We start from the raw sequence: 18,075 nt of genomic DNA on the forward strand, positions 1-18,075 counted from the left end.
GCTTGTCTGGCCATAGTGGACCACCTCTGGCTTAGGCAACCCAGTGAAGCTGCAATGCTACTGCTCCAATGAGTTCTGATGTCAGCCTGGTGGATAGTGTTCTTCCTTGGGTACAGTCCTAGGGCATGCTTTAGAGTCTCTTTACATCTGTGCAGGTATTCTTCTATCATAGTTTAATAATTATTTAGATTAAACGCCCTTCGTTACTGTGTGATTTCTGTCTCCAGATGAATTCAATTACCGTGTTGAAGAAATCTTTACATTTACAGTGACTCTAACTGTAGTGTTAAAAAATCCAGTGTCTTTGATCACATAAAGAATGGTTTCAGATGAAGACAGTCCTTCAATTTATGTGGACACGCTGTTTTCTACTGATTTTATGAGTTAGTCATCAAAGAATTATGGTATTTACACCTTAGAAACTACAGAAGCTGCAATCCTGCAAAGTAATCAGAGAGGCTAATTTACTTTGTAAATAGCAAGTAAGTACCAGAATGGGGTCAGGACACCAAATATTTTTAATTCTCAAATTGGTGCACTTTCTACTACATTACTCTGCCTCTGATTCCTGAACAAAACCAAATACTCTTTGAGAATAAGGACTGTACACTCAGAGTCAGTCTGAATATAAAAGCATTTAACAACGCATAATGTGTTTAGCAAATGTAATGTTAGCAAGAACATCAATATAAATATACCAACTTACATAGTGTCGAACCAAATCATGGCAAGACACACTAAAAACAGAGTATTTCTATTCTCCATGTGCAGGCACATCCCCTTTAGAATATACACGTCCCCATCCCCAAAAAGATAAACATCTTCTACCTCCATCATATACTATCTGAGTTTCTTTCTCGCATGGGACATTGGTTGTGGAGAAGTTTAAACTTAAAATTATTTATAAGGCAATTAACCACCAAAGTGTCAAAACCTGAAGATAATATAATACAACACAAAAAGTCAATGCCTATTTCAGTAGTAGTGTTAGCACCCTTCTCTTTGGCCACAAAGACAGTGAAGGGGGCCAAGATAGAAGGGTGATATTATCTATAGAAATGATGAAGCATCTAATGCTTTCAATGTACAAAAATCAGTATTAGAATTCATGTTTTAATGATATTGGCCATAACTTGTATGTTCAAATGCTACAGTTACAACCAAAATGTCAACCATACAAAAAAAAAATTCAGTTTGCAATGGCCCATGACCATAGTTTTAAGAGAAGAGTCTAGCTATAATGGACAAAGCTGCCTTTTAACAGCATCAGGGACCGTCTGAAGAGTAATGAAAACATATTTTATGAAGTCATTATACTACTACACTTTTCAAGAAATAGCTAAAGATAAAATATTAATATTATCACTTTTATTTTATTATGGGGCATGCTGTTACCCTGGTGCTTATATCTTCAAGGATGAACCCCAAAAGACCCACAGCTAGACACATCATAATTAGTAAGGCAAACATAAAAGACAAAGAATCTTAAAGGAAGTAAGAGAGAGAGAAAGTTTGTTACATTGAGTCAGCTGATTTCTCAGTAGAAACACTGCAGGCCAGAAGGGAGTGGCATGAAGTATACAAAGTATCTTCAAGGTTTGGGATGATTAGAAGAGGAAAGCTATGCTTACATAAATTATTTGAAATAGATGGTGTGGCAAAGCCTAAAATGAGCTCTTAAACATAACTATTAGTTCTATGCAGTTTTAACCATTTCTAGTTTAGACAGCAGAGAAGGAACAATAATCTCAGCCCAGATGAAGTTAAGAAGTAAAGAAATCATATATTTTTACATTAAAAAATTATAGAGTGTTTATGAAATAAAACAAATAGTTAACATGCTTCACTCTCATCTTTCACCAGTCTTTGAATCTGGAGAAACACTCCTGAGAAGCCCTTTCAGACCTTGTGCTTTAGCAGACTTACTCTGCTGTCATAGGCCTGCTGCTCTCATTGATGAGCCTGCAACACTTGTCAACTTCAATAAACTTCTGGAAATCCCAAGCCAGGCATGATCATTAAAGTCACATTGCTTAAATCACATTGTATGGAGCTCAAGTACATCTTTTACATTAGTCAACAGTTTGATCTTTTATATGGCACTTGCTCTGTATTAGGAGTTTACTCCATCATTTTTATAAACATATTGGGAGCAAAAACAGATAGGCTCCAACATTCCAGGGAATGTGTGATCAGGGACAAAGCCTAACTAGGAGGGAAATATCCGATCAACAGAGGTGAATATATATTACTATTTATCATTAGTCAACAATCACTCTGATACACAGTATATTGACTATCTGTATTTTCTTTTGTCCTTTATGGTGATACTCAGCCGTCTGTTCAATTTTATTTAACAGCAAATTCCAAGGAAACCCAAGCTGTTCAGTCTCCTTTTTTTCATTCTCATATTTCATGCTAACAGACATCTTTGTCCACCACTGCAACCAACCAAACCTCTTTTTTACCCAACTTTTTGGTCCTCAGAATCTACTACTTTCTAATTTTAAGCATAAACAACTCTCTAATTTTTAAGGTAGGGAAGGTGAACAGGAGATCTAACCTAAGTATTGTTCAAGTCACTTTTGACTATTTCACTATGTGTACCATAAAATTATCCATTAAAAGCCATCAGGATTCTAAGTATAATAGAATAAATATATACTTTCACAATTTTTCATTCTAAAAGCAATGCAAACTGAAGCAAATTAGGAAGATATTTGAAACAAAGCACAAAATAAGATATTATCGTACCAAGCAAATGTAATAAATATTAATATAGAATATTTCCTTTCTTTCGATTTTCAAGTGATGATTCATTCTGTGTTTATAATGGTTTTAATCTGGTTTTTACTTAACATTGCATTTAGAATTCTTCCGTTAACACTGGCACATAAATATTTCAGGTATATTGTACAATTTATCTATAAATGATATATATTCACAACTATAATTTCAAATGTGACTACGAATAATAACTGTGAATGTACCATAGATTACTTAAGAATTACTCTATATTTCTTATTTTCATTGTTACATATAATGCTGCTTTAAGCACATTCTACAGAAAACATTATTGTGTTTTAGAATTTATTTTAGACTAGATTCCCAAGATGGTATAGGAATATGAACTCTGGAGCCAGATTGCCTGAGTTAAAATCCTATCTTAAATCCTTTCCAACTGTGTCACTTCATAAAAACTAACTTCTTTATCCTACAGTTTTCTCATCTGTAAACTGCAGATGACAGTAACAATACCTATCTCATAAGGTTGTTATGAGGACCAAATAAGTAAGTTTATACAGACCACTTAAAATAGTGCCTGAGGTATATTGTAAATCCAACAAAAATGTTAGTATTAATGTTTTTGAGCCTTGAAATTGCCTAAAACGTAAAAGGTTTATGAATGTACATGACTAGCTGTAAGATTGGTCCATTCTAATTTCATCAGATTTTTAACAGCATTTGGATATTTTTAGTGGGTGATAATTGTGTGTGTGCTTTGTTTATGAATTCATAGGTGAAAATTTGTATTTCATGATTGTTTTACAGAAAATCCTTGTTTTTTTTGAGGATAACCGCCACTGGAAAGTAATAGTAGTTTTTTGTGATTTAATTTAGGGATTCAAAGCTTGTCTCTTACAAAAACATATAAATCTAATGAATTTGCATTATCTTTTTGAGTTGTCATTAACAACCCATATTTTAAAAATAGTAGTTAGCACTTAAATATTTTTTTATTCCTTAACATCTGTTATAGGCTCAATGTTTGTGTAGACCCACCCCCACCCCCACTCCTGCCCAATTCATATGCTGAAACCTAATCCCAGATATGTTAGTATTTGAAAGTGGAGTCTTTGAGTGGTGATTAGGTCATGAGGGTGGAGCCCTCTTGAATTGGGCTAGTGTCTTCATTAAAGAGAGCTCCCTAGCTCCTTCTACCATGTGGGGATCACCTATGAACCAGGAAACAGGCCCTCACTAGACACCAAATGTGCTGGTGCCCCTATTTTGGATTGCCCAGTCTCCAGAACTGTAAGGAATGCTTGTTATTTAAGCCACTCAGCTATGGTATTTTTGTTATAGCACTGTGAATGAACTAAGACACCATCTCATCAGGTTGTATTTTACTTCCAGTCCTTTGCTACCATAATTTTCCTATTCTGGAATTCAACTTGTACTTAATTTAAAGGTAAACTTATTCAAATACATTTTTCAAAAGGGTACTTAATGACTGTACTGATCTAAAAATACCTTCCTGTTGCTTTTACACATGAATAATTTAGTTAGATATAAACATTTTTGGTCATTGCTTTTCTTCAAAGGTTTATGGGTTTTGTTCCATTTTCTTCTGGCAGTTATAGTTTCAGAGTAGATATATGAATACAATCTAGTTTTTGTTTCTTTGAAGTTAAAACCTCTCATTTCTTTTTCCCATCGGTTGAATGAATATAGAGTTTCTTCTTACCATAGAAACTGTAAAATGTTATTTAAAATATCTTTCTAATACATTTTCTGACTTTGTCGAGTATTCACAATTTCCATCCCTAAATCATTCTATCATTGTTTCCTATTGCTTTCTTTCTTAGAAAATAATGATTTGAAAGTGGGTTAACTCTTATGTTCACAGCAGTGCTATTTACAATAGCTAGGATCTGGAAACAGCCCGTGTCCATTAGTAGATGAATGGATAAAAGAACTGTGGTACATTTACACAATGGAATACCACACAGCTGTAAAAAAGAAGGATCTCTTACCCTTTGAGACAGCATGGAGGGACCTGGAGAATACTATGCTAAGCAAAATAAGCCAGTCAGAGAAAGACAAGTATCACATGATCTCATTTATATGTAGAATCTAATGAACACAATAAACTGATGAAAAAAAATATATCCAGAGACATGGAAGCATGGAACAGACTGACAGATCTCAGAAGAAAGGAAGAAGGTGGCGGGAAGAGTTTAACCAAAGAACTTTTTTTTAAATTTAATTAATTAATTTATTTTTGTTACAGATGTTTCTCCTTTATCCCCCACTGATTCCTCCCCTCCCATTCCCTCCCCGCTCTGTCACCAGCTTTGTTGTCCATGTCCATTGTTCATGCATACATGCATATAAGTTCTGTTAACCAAAGAACTTTTATGCATACATTCATAACCAATGGACACAGACAATAGTGTGGTGTAGGTGGGGGGGTAGGGGGTGGGAGCAGTGAGGAGGAAGTCAATGTGGGGACAAAAAGGGGACATCTGTAATACTTTCAACAATAAAAAAAGAAAATGGATTAACTTTAATCGATCCTCTATAGCTATAATCTTCTCTCATATTTTGCTTTTTATTAATTTACTAAATATCTAAGTAGCACTAATTTTATCTTGTGTCTCATTGTTTCAATTTTCTGCAATATCCAGTTTGCTTCTTACTGTTTTCAGTAGGGTTTAATTTCTATTCCATGTTCTTAGATTTAGAGACTGTTTTCTTAGTTAATTTTATGCTCAGTTTATAGTGGCCTTACCTTCTTTATAGTATGGTATTCTATTTTAATACAAACAATGTTCTTTTGATTCTGACTGAGAATATTAAATAGGTGTTATTAATAAACTTACTTCATGGGGAAGGATTTTCATCTAACATATGAGAAAATACTTCCTCTGTTCTTTCCCATTGTTTTTGTTTACTCATCCTTAACTAGAGATCTATTTCAGAAAAAGATACACCTCACAACTGTTCCAAGCTAGCTCAGCTTGCCCAGGTGTTGAAGAGTACTTTGATGTCTTTGTTGCCTGTGGAATTCCTAGGCTATAACTGACTTTCCTAAATGGTTAGTTCTCCTTCCTCTTGACAAGTGCCTCTCCTCCTCTCCAGACAAAATAAAGATACAGGTATTGGGTCTGGGATGAGACAGTTGATGCTCAGATGATATTCCAGTGCATATCTCAAGCTAATGTAATATCTACTCAGTTGTATGAGTGCACATATTCAAGTACCGCAGTAATAAGGAGAATGTTCGTATTAACTTGCAATTTGATTCTAAATTAAAACTCGGGCTTTTTATGTTCTGGTGCATATAAAGAAGTAAAAAGAAATAAAAATAATCAAATAAATACTAAAAAGTGATAAACAATTGTACTTAGAAGATATTAATATCCTCATTTTACATATTAAGAACAAAGTCTCTTACAAATTTTGAAAAATTATGTTGTACAACTGAAACTAATATAATGTTATATGTCATTATATCTCAACAAAAAGTAAAAAAAAATTAAAATTGTTAAAATTTACCTTAAGAAAAGGACAATATCTCAAAAATAATCACTTGACTAAGGCTACTGAGATACAAAGTAATAGACTAGGAATCAGACACAGTTTTTAAGACTCCAAGTGATTTATTTTACACTACAGGAAATATGGAAGGATATTTTTTGAAAGTTTTATTTTAAATGAAGTATTTTTTTCTGCATTTAATAGATGATTGATTATATACACACATATGTATATAATGTATATATAGATAAAAATGCAAATGTGTGTTTCAACATGAAGATAGAGTGTTTTAAACACAACAGCAGTTAAAATTCCAGCTTCATATCCCAAGTGGTATAATATACTATGTTATTAATTAAAAAAATAATTTTACTGTGAGAACAGTAACACAAAAGTATACAAACTTCTAATGAAGGTTGGGCCATCATTATATAAAAAAGCTAAGAAGGGAAGTGGAATGAAAATACAAGTGCTTTTTGAGCTGAATTGATTGGTTAATGCCATCCACTGTCTCAATCATCATCAGACAGGATATTTAAATTCTCACTATCTGGAATGCAAAATTGCCAAAGCAAATATATTGCTTTCATTTCTAAACTTCTTCATTGTTATTATGTATGTTTTCACTTGTTTCTAACAGAGGTGAAGAAGTTATTAGGGCAGATGAGCATCAACCAAAAAATGGATATACAAACAAAAGTAGCGAAATGTTCATTAACAAGAAAAAATATGCCTTTCTGCAAAGTACAATGTACTCATACTCCATTTCTAGTAATAAAACACCTGCAAAGTCATTAATTGGTTCAACAAATATTGTCAAATTAAATGTTGAAATCTTGTTTGGTGAGTATAGAATCAGAGCAAAGACAGTTTATTTTGTGAGTTATTTCATACAAATGATGTTAGAGGCAAATTACGTCTGTTTTACAACCAAATATTTTTCTTTGATCTGTTGTCAGAAATCAACCATGAAAAATTCTGATTTCAAGTTCTCTTTTCTCTAGATTCTTTATTTTACTATATTCCAACCCCTCTATATCCTACAATCTTTTTTTACTTTATTTTATTTATTTTTATCCTCACCCGAGGACATTTTTCCATTTTTTGTTCAGATAGAGTGGGAGGGAGAGAGAGGAAGAGAGAGAGAGAGAAACATCGATGTGAAAGGACACATCGAGTGGCTGCCACCCGCACGACGGGGACATACTGCAACCGAGGTACATGCCCTTAGCGGGAACCGAACCCGGGTCTCTCTGTACCGCAGGCCGAAGCTCTAACCGCTGAGCCAAACCGGCCAGGGCCTATATCCTACAATCTTAAAATATTGTATCATATTTTTCTAACAAGATATAAAATGATTATAAAGAATATAATCTATGTTTTGATTCTTTTGTACTTTTCCTATGAAATATATAGAGCTCACTTTTTTCTAGATATAGCTTTTTATTACTTACTAGTTAAACAAAGAAATGTTTTCTAATGAAGATGAAAATAAATTCAGTATACTTACCACATGAAGAATTTTATTCTCTGTTTCATATACAGTACAATCCTAAAAAAATAAACATAGACATTAGTTTTGAGAAAAATCAAGCATTCATCTTAAAAGACTTTCTTATGAACTGTACTAAAATTTGAAAAAGTTCTGACAATTCAAGCAAAAGGAGCAAATAATGGGAAAAAAATCTGAATGTCATACAACAACATACTCATAGTGGTTAGCTCCAATGGTCAGTTACAGAGATATTCTCATTTTTGCTCAAATGTATTTTCTTTTATTTAGCTTACTTTTATTTATTTATTGGTTGATTGATTTGAGAGAGAGAGAGAGAGAGAGAGAGAGACATCGACTTGTTGTTCCAGTTATTTCTAATTTAATTAATTTTGAACACATAAAATGACAATTTATATTAAATTGATATAAAAACATTCAAAAATTATTGTAACATTTTTCTCTCTAAACTTTCACATATGATAAATGTATTTTTTGAAATATTTACATTCTAAATACTAATTTATTATAGATTGGATCATTAAGAAAAACACTAATATTTATTTGAATAGTCATATCAAAATCTCAAAACTTTTATGTTTGCAACTAATGTAAGATATGAAATATACTTTATATTATGCATCAAAAATTGATACATGCTACTACTGAATTTGAGTCCTAAAATTATTTTTAAAAATCACCATTGTCTTTTTCACCTACAATTGCTACATTTACAATAAAGTTTCTGCTTAAAAACTTCTCATTTCTATAGTTCAATTTTCTCAAGGAATTTATGAAATGGACATGATATTAGTAGAAACCTAGTCAGGGTGTTGTGAGGATTAAATGAGAAAATGAGATAAATGACTTTAGCACTGTATCTGGCATACAGTAAATGATAACTATATTTTAACTATGCATTATTGTTTTTCTGTATCTTTATTTTAAAGTAAACATCTTTATGTGTCTCTCTCACATCAATCTCTCTCTCCCTCTCTCTCCCTCCCTCCCTTCCTCCCACTCAATCTGATGATAAATGGAAAAATATCCTTGGGTGAGGATTAAGAAAAATAATCATCTTTATTTCAAAATATAAAGTAAATTAATTATTTGGCTATCTAATTTTGAAAAATATCCACATTCTACAGTACTGCATCTTTCAAGGAATAATAATCCTTTCCCTTTTTTTTCCCTTTAACCTGAACTTAATTTTAACAAAAAGGAATCTGGTTCAGTATAATTTTTCATAATGTCACTTCACCACAATACCTTGTCAGAATGTGTACATATTCTTATCAGGGCATAATTTTTTTTAAATCCTCACCTGAGGATATTTTTCCATTTATCTTCAGATAGAGTGGGAGGGAGGGAGAGAGGGAGAGTGTGAGAAAGAGAGAGAGAGACATGGGTTGGTTGCTTCCTGCACAAGGTCTAGGGCTGGGGACTGAACTGCAACCGAGGTATGTGCAGGGGCAGAATTTTTAAAGCTAAATTTAGGTCTGATTCATTTCGCAAACTAATAGAAATATTTAAGGATTGGGCTTTGCTATTCTGAAGGGCTCCTGTGCCAAAGGATAAGTTTGTTACAAATACAGTCATATCTATATGTCTATATACTTACCTAAAGTCAACTCTTAATAATTAAGTATGAATTATGTACAGAGGAGCCATGGTATAGATAAAACATTTATATTTGGAAAGTGTGTTTGTACTCTCATCTGAATTTGAAGGGTCCAAGTTTACAAAATTAACTTTGAACACAACTACATTGGAAAGAGATGATTTGAGAAAAACTGGGCAGTCACCCAGTTTCCCTGTGCTGTCTCTACAGCTTGCTTCAGCTGTAATCGATGCAGGTTTCATTATTTACCTACCTTCCTAGAATCAGAGAATATGATTAAATGTTCAAACTTCAAATGGATTCTCCTCAAGGAAAAACTAAATATGATCTAAATGTATACCCTGCTAGTGACATAATAATCATACATAATATCTCAAGGCTCTTTATAATACTCTACTTGCACACCCCTAGTGTAATATAACAAAAAGAACTGTGCAACAAAATCTATTTTTAGCAACCATACTGTTTGTTGGTAGTAGTGTTGTTATTCTATTACTGTTTTTGTTAAAACCTGTGTTTTATAGGATGAAGCAATTGAACAATTATGTGTACTATCATTCTATTACTCTTGGTGTCACTGATAAATGATTTTAGCATGGAAGAAAAAATGTACGTATATAAGAAGTAAAAACCCTAGAGTCTCTTTATGTCTTAAATATGCATATATGTATGTCTGTTTTTCTTAACTTTGCTCACTGAAAAGGCATAGAAACAATGATTAACCTAGTAATAAATAAACTCCCCACAGTTAGTGGTCTTCAAATGCCATTTCCCAGGCCTTCTTGGAAAATGGCTGAATCTGATCTGGGATAGGAAATGTAGAAGATGAGCTTGGATTATATTGTGACACAAGATAGAAAGTTATTATTAAAGACAATGAGGATAGTGTCAATAGGACTGAGAAGTCAACATGAAGAGGTTCTCACTGGCCAAATATGGAGCAATTTGAGCATCTAAAAGGATAATAAATGCAATGGATAAAACAGTAAATGTTATTAAATATTAAATATATAAACATGTCTGATGCAAAATTTTAAATACACTAAATATACCCAAATATATTTAGTAATAGTTTAATAATGGTGAACATATTGAATGAATTGGACAACATATAATACATGTACTTTTCTTCTTAATTCAACAAATATCAACTGTGCTAAGGATACAAAAATCAATAAAATATGACTCCTGACTTAGGGAAGTGAAGTTTAAGGAATAGGCATACACACAAATAAATAAAATACATAGAATTCCACAGTATTCATGCAGTTTTAAGTTTCAATAACTTTAGGTGTATAAATATCACAAAATTACACAGATCAAGATGTGAAAGGTCAATTATTAAAATTTAACATTACCACTGTGTTGTGCTCAAGTCAAATTTCAAACTTTGCAAAAACTTTCATTAGCTCTGGTCCTCGATGACTAAAAGGACTACATTTGTAATCCTAACCTTACAATTACTCAAAGAATGAAGTACTAAATGCATACTTGGCAATTTTGACATGACCCCATAACAAAGTCTAAGGAAGATACACCAGGTGACTGACGTGGCTGTTTTTCCATAGGTCTAAAAAACTGTCACATAACCTTTGTCACCCCAATAATTTTAATAAAAAGAAAAAAAGACCACAAAAATCTCACATACAAATGCTAAAATTAAAACTTACTATTTGAAGTAAATAAAACTAAATTAAAATTTGAAATAATTTAATTTTCAAATGATTTTTGTAGCATATTTATACATGGGAAATTACTAAAACTTAAATCTGCACTAAGACTTTTGGGATACTCAAAATTACTATAATAAAGGCAGGATCATAGGGCTAGGGTTACAGAGGAGGAAACAACTGTCTTTAAAAAAATAAATAAAGAAAGTTGACTTTTAATTGGGTCCTGAAAAAGTAAGCATTTAGGCAAAAAAAAAAGCATTATTACAAAAGTAATGGGATTACACTCAAGCACAGATAATGCAGATATTTTCAGAGTTTAGTTCTGTATGTATGTAAGTATCACTTGAGGAGTGGGTTAAATGCAAATTCCCAGGTTCATCCCCAGAAATACAGATTTAGTAGATTCACAATGGAGGTCCCCAAGATGACTTTGATAAAGATAGTATTTTGAGAAATACTTAATCTATTTTATAGGACATCATGGTATAGAAGAATGCCAAACCAAATCAAACCAAGAACAATCAAATATATAGAATCCATAAAACAGTAAATAAAATTAATAATAGTATCTGATGGTTCACCCTAAATAGCTCTGAGCTCCTTCCCTCAGAGCTATGTGTTTTGATTACACATTCCCCCAACTTTTTATTTTTTTCCTTTCTAGTAAACTTCCCTTTCTTTAATAGCTTACTATTTTGAATAACTACTTCTACTTGATTTTATCTCTACTTTTCTTCAATCAAATTGCTTTGTTCATTATTGAAAGCCACAGGCTTTCACAAAGGGCAGGATATAACATAATAAAAACAAAACAACAAAACAGAACTATAAAAAGTGCATATTAAACTGCTACTTTGTATTAAGAAGGAGAACAGAAACAAAATGACTATATTCTATTTAAGGAAGCTATAATTTTATGGAGTTCATTTTATCATACTAAATATTAAAATAGCTGTAGGTACTTCAGGGGATTCATCTTATTAGGAAGTTATTTTATTTCTATCAAAATGCAATTTTAAAATATTTGTTTTTCAAGCGTGGGTTTTATTAATATTTATGGCCAAATCTTTCCCCAAAAGATCATACCCCAAGTTCTAAAAAGAAAATAGCACCGGATATGAAGAAATCTATATTTTATGAACGTATTCACAATATGGAAAGGTACACATCTGACGTTCTAGTTATTTTTAGGTTAGGATTAAATTTAGATTTTTAAAATTGGATTTAGAGCTACGCCACTATATACTCCCTGGAGTTCTCTTCAGTAGCTCACGCTGTCTTTCACTGTACATGCAAAGTAACACTTGCATTCCTCTTTACCTTTCTATATAATGCTTCTACAAACCATGTGATGTACATTTAAATGCACCAAATTCCTAATAAGGCAATGCTCATAAAAATGACGAGTGTGTCTTCAAATTTGATCACTTTCTTAGAAAAGTAAGCATGTACAGAAAACTCTCCCACAGATGAGCTCTACACCCACAAAGGATCATAATCAGATATCTTTTCTGTAAAACAATGATGCAATTGCTATACTGAGGAGAATACATAGAAAAATTTCCATCCTATATGTTACCAGTGATGCTCCATACTTGGACAACAGGTTTAATCTGGGGGTCATTACTTCTCAACTCTGTGTATGTGTGTGTGTATAAAATGTTCATAAAACAGTATACAGGTTATTAACATTGAATGTATAGTGAAGTGAAACAATGTGTGTCTCTAATGCAATATACAATTAATATGCAATTATGTTTCATGAAAGTTTATAAATGCTATATAATTTTCATCTGTTTCTTTTTAGTGTATATATATATACATATATATATTATAGTACAGTTGTATAAATAATATAAAAATATTGTTTTACTTACAAGTAATATTTAAATGATTCACCTATTCAAACCTTTGATAATGGTATCTTCATACAGAATACTTCACATGTTCAATTAGTAAGCTTTCAACATATCTTCATATGGTAATGAGTCAGTGTTACATTCATTCATTCATTCATTCATTCATTCATTCATTCATTCATCTATCCATCTATTCACTCAAGTCACAATTTCATTTACCAGAAAGGTTTTTTTGGCATCTTCTAAATGCAATTCACTGTCAGGCACTACTGGGTGATTAAATATAAATTAAACTTAGCCCTTGGACATCATGATTTCATTATTTAGTGAAAGAGAAAACATTCAACTAATAATACAAGGTAGACAAGATAAATGCTAACAGAATATCCCATAAAAATGGAGATAAATTCTGACCTGTTAACTCTGGAATGACCTTATGGAAGAGATGATATTTTAGCTGGCATTAAATAGCTTTTAAATCAGGAAATTGAGGGCCCATGTTCCAGACCATTTTAGACTGTGCAAACACATGGACAAAGGCATAATTAAAAGTAAGGAGATAAGCCCAGCCGGTGTGACTCAGTGGTTGAGCGTTGACCCATGCACCCAGAGGTCGCTGGTTCGATTCCAAATCAGGGCACATGTCCAGGTTGTTGGCCCAATCCCCAGTGGGGGCCATGCAGGAGGCAGCCGGTAGATGTTCTCTCTCACCGATGTTTCTATCTCTCTCTCCCTCTGCCTAGCTCTCTCTCTAAAATCAATAAAGAAAAAAAATATTTTTAAAAAGGGTAAGGAGATGACTTGGCTAGAGCATAAGTTAAGTGGGGTGAATGTAGTGGGAAACAAAGCCTAGAAAATAATGTGGAGCCATTTTGTGCGAGCTACCAATGCTAATCTGGAGACATTTTTGTTTGTTTTAAAGTGAATAAAATTTTTATTTTTCTGTAACAATCTATTTGTAAGCCCCTTTTCAATAGTAGCAAAACTTTATCTCAGTCAATTAAAAATTTCTTGTGAATTTTTGTGAGGGGTTAAAGTCAGTGTAGCTCACCTAGTGCCATGGTTGGTGTGTAACAGAAATGTGAATGGTGACTGTATTTTGGAGGGTGGGGTGGGAGTGGAGTTCAAACTCTTTGGTCTAGCTAACAATTCCCAAAGTCATCTCTGGTTAACTTTTCTCATGGTTCCTTTCTTCTTTTTCTTTTCCTTTAGTTACAAGAGTAACTTTGATGCCATGTCTTAGATAGGGAATCTCAGCAAAGCTGTGTTATGTTCCAAAACATGTCAATGTAGACATTTCATCTCAAAACAAGATGAAGCAATGTGCACTTTACTCTGATACAAGGGAATGCTCACAGATGCTTGAATATGGGAAGTATGTGATCAAATGTATGTTTTATGAAAATGATGAAGAAGAAATTGTGAATTTGGAAGGGAGAAAAACTGGAGGCAAGGTGGTCAGTCAGAATATTCTTTCAATAGAAAATGGGTATGTAATCAGGGCTTGAACTGAGGTTATGAAGGTGGAAGTGGAGATGAGAAGGGGTGGATGACATACATGTAGCCAGGAATGACAGAAGTGGGTGACTTATTCATTAGGTAAAGAGAATCACAGGGAGGAAAAAGTTAAATATTACTCCAGGTAGTCAAGGTTCAGCAAGTGGATTATTGATATAGTAGAGATAGTAGGAAGAGAAGATTTGGAAAGAATAAAATAGTGTTGGGAATGTGAAATTAGAAGTAGCTGAGAAACAGAACATATTGCACAAAGCTGTCCAGCATGCAGCTAAAAAAGCTGAATTGTATCTAAAATAGAACCAGACCTGGGAGATGTTTACATTGAAGTAACAGTTAAAGGTACAAGAAAAACAAGAGCACATTCATCAAAAAAGAATATGTGTTGCTGAGGACAGAAGCTCAGATAATGCTTGTGTTCAGGAGCCAAATGGAGGAAGCCAGGAGTAAATGGAGGAAGTGGTGTTTCAGAGATATATCTAATAAGACTTTTAGCAATAATAGAATTACAATAATATGCTCTATTTCTGTGCTGCCTAATTGGATAGTCATTAGACATATGTGGGTATTGAGCCCTTAAAATGTGGCTAGTGCAAAGAAGATATAATTTGTAATTTTATTTAATTTTAATTAACTTAAATTTACATTTCAATTGCCACATGCAGCTACTAGTTACTATGTTAGACAGCAGCACAGGTCTAGAGAAATATACTAGAGTCTATCCAACAGTTACAAAACAGAAGACATTTAACAAGCATTTCAAACAAATAACATTAAAAGCAATATCTGGGAAGAAAACAAAGGATTTTTGCTCTCAGTTATTAACTAGATGCTTCATTTTTTTTTTTCTGTCAGCAAAGAGCAGATTCCAGTATATTATGACATCTATAGTAGCAGCACAGTATAATGAAAACCAATTCTCTCTGGAAGGATAATATATGGAAAAGAGCCATAAAAAGATACTCATAGTACCCATTGCATAGCTTTGTGGGCATGGAGAAAGCAGTACCGGGGATAAAACATTTGCAATGGATGGAAGGTAACAGTCCAAACTAAATTTATATTCATCAAAGACCAAAAGCTGTCTGAGGATTCTGAGTGCAAAGATCATTTATGGTGAATGGACAGGCATCAGCATTCTTCTTGAATATGAAATCAAAATGCCATTGTTTAACTCTAAATTCAGATATATAAATGTTCTTGGCAAACAAATTGAGTTAGAATCACCACATAAAGACTTCCTTTGCAAGTCCTTCACCATTTTGACTGGTTTGATGACCACAAACTTGTTAGTGGTCCAGCTGTTGTTTCGGGAATAAGAAGACTGAGGTTCATGGTATCTATCGATATTTTTAAATAAACATTTTTTAAAAAAAGAATAAGCTAATATTTTAGTTAGGTTAAATAAGGTTATGACTTGCAACATAAAATGAGAAATACATAATGAATTTGGATGAGTATATGGGTGGACATGACCTTAATGGCCTGTAGTCTTTGTGTAGTGAACAAAGTCATTCATATTATTCTACACCTTGCATCACATTCCTGTTCAGAATTCTATTCCAATTCCCCCTCAGAAAGCAATCTAAACTAAAGCACCCATTTGGCTCTAATCACCAGTCTTTCATTTGAAAATGAAAGATTTATGTCCCAATAGTTGAATGGGTGTAGAAACTAATCTTTCAGCATGCAGAGACTTGGGGGTGCAGGCAGAAATGAGTCTGATTCTTTATTTCAGTATCCAAATGGCTAACATATCCAAAACCACTGAGGCTTTTCAAGATTGAACTATCAAAAGGGATAAAAAGTAAAAATGTCAATTCAAGGTACAGATGACCAGAAAACTCATTAGAGTGAGACTGTGATCCCTATAACTTTAATAGTTTTGTTTTTATGACCTAAAGAGACAGTGAGCTAATCCCCATTATGAACTAAATTTGTTTATTCTGTATGTCTTAAGTTGAGATCTAAATGGTTTTGAACAGCCTATCTGATAACTAACTGTACATATTTTATATTTCCATCAGTTATCTGTTAGTGTTAGTCTCTCCCAAGAGATTGTCAATAGTCTGAGAAAAAAAAAACTCTATATTAAGCAGTACTATCTCTTTAATTTCTCAAGATGCCATGTATACTCAGAAGTATAATCTAAATTTATCCGTTATGATTTCTAATTCCATTCTCTATTTTCACATTCCATAATAAACATTTTACATTGGTTTTACAGATGAGGTATAAAAATAAAACTTTTAAAGCCATATTTTTTAAAAACAAAATTTCTAATTTCTGAATAAACTAGTAAAGTACATTTAGTTTCTTCACACTCATATTGTGTACAAAAATAAACTGAGTTTCACAGTTTTAAAATCATTTTAAGTGTGAGTTTGCTTTTAAACTTAATCTATATGATTTCAGCAGATGTATATTTTTGGTTAATCCTCACCCAAAGATATTTTTTCACTGATTTTTAGATAGAGTGGAGGGGAGGGAAGGGGGGAGAGAGGGAGAGGGAGAGGGAGAGAGGGAGAAAGGGAAAGGGGGACAGGGGGAGAGAGAGAGATGTGAGAGAGACACATGGATTGGTTGCCTCCCGCAAAACCCTGAGCAGTGCCAGGGATTGAACCTGCAACCCAGGCATGTGCTCTTGACTGGGAATCGAACCTGTGACCCTTTGGTCCACAGGCCGATGCTCTCACCATGAAGCAAAACCTGCCAGAGCTCAGCAGATATTTTCAACAAAACAATTGGAACTTTCTCTGCATGAAGATTCATATTATGTAAAAGATATCAGAATGTTATTCATACAATGAAGCTAACAGTTCTTTGTAATAAGAAACCTCTCCAGCTGTTCTCCAGATATTCAAGTTACTTATTGTAATGACCATCTAATATATTACAAGGGAAAGAAAACCTGTAAAGTATATGATTATCTAAGCACTATGCTGTACACATAAAATTAATACAAAATAACACTGAATGTAAACTGTAATTGAAAAATAAAGTTTAAAAAGAAAACCTTTAGGGTCTAAGTGATGGGAGACAATTTTCCCTTGTGAAAAATTCAACTCAAGAGTTCAAGAAAAGTAAATAACATGACCTATTATAAATAAAAATGTAAATTAAACATTAATTCTTCAATTCAAAATCATTCATTTGGCTGCCAAAAAATAAGTGTAAGTTTTGTTATATTTGAAACAAATTCCACATAGTAGTTAAAAATTCCTCACCCCATATATATCTTTGTCCTTTTATCTATTTAGATTGTTTTATCTTGGATAAAAATGGAACAATTTTTTCTCAGTAACAGAAACATTTGAAAAGTGCCATTCATATGAAAAGCTGCTTAAATCCTAATAAACAGTAAATTGTTCAAATAATAGTACTAGCTTAAATCTAGGCTTAATTTGGTATATCTTAAAAAGAAATATTACACAGAATCAGTATCATTTAGGGTTTCCTAGCAGTAATACTGAGTGACTATAAGGCAGAATTTTAGGCTCTGAAAAAATTCAAGAGGTCTTCCCCCTCCCACCAAACCTACTGCCCATATTCCAGTAAATTATACTTAAAATACCAAGATACACACACACACACACACACACACACACACACGTACAAATACACCATCCGGGAGTGAGAAGTTCTTCAAAT

General features: G+C 32.9%; 1 protein-coding gene across 6 annotated transcripts in view; it reads right to left on the bottom strand.

Moving 5' to 3' along the window:
- CNKSR2 (connector enhancer of kinase suppressor of Ras 2) overlaps positions 1 to 18,075 on the bottom strand; it is a 297,838-nt gene that overhangs the window by 171,825 nt on the left and 107,938 nt on the right. For all 6 annotated transcript variants that reach the window (XM_036270511.1, XM_036270512.1, XM_036270514.1 and 3 more), the window contains exon 5: positions 7,775 to 7,816. In XM_036270511.1, the coding sequence (XP_036126404.1) occupies positions 7,775 to 7,816 (42 nt within the window). The remainder of the gene's footprint in view (positions 1 to 7,774; positions 7,817 to 18,075) is intronic.

Source organism: Molossus molossus, unplaced genomic scaffold (assembly GCF_014108415.1).
Source record: "Molossus molossus isolate mMolMol1 unplaced genomic scaffold, mMolMol1.p scaffold_m16_p_2, whole genome shotgun sequence".
Lineage (NCBI taxonomy): Eukaryota > Metazoa > Chordata > Mammalia > Chiroptera > Molossidae > Molossus > Molossus molossus.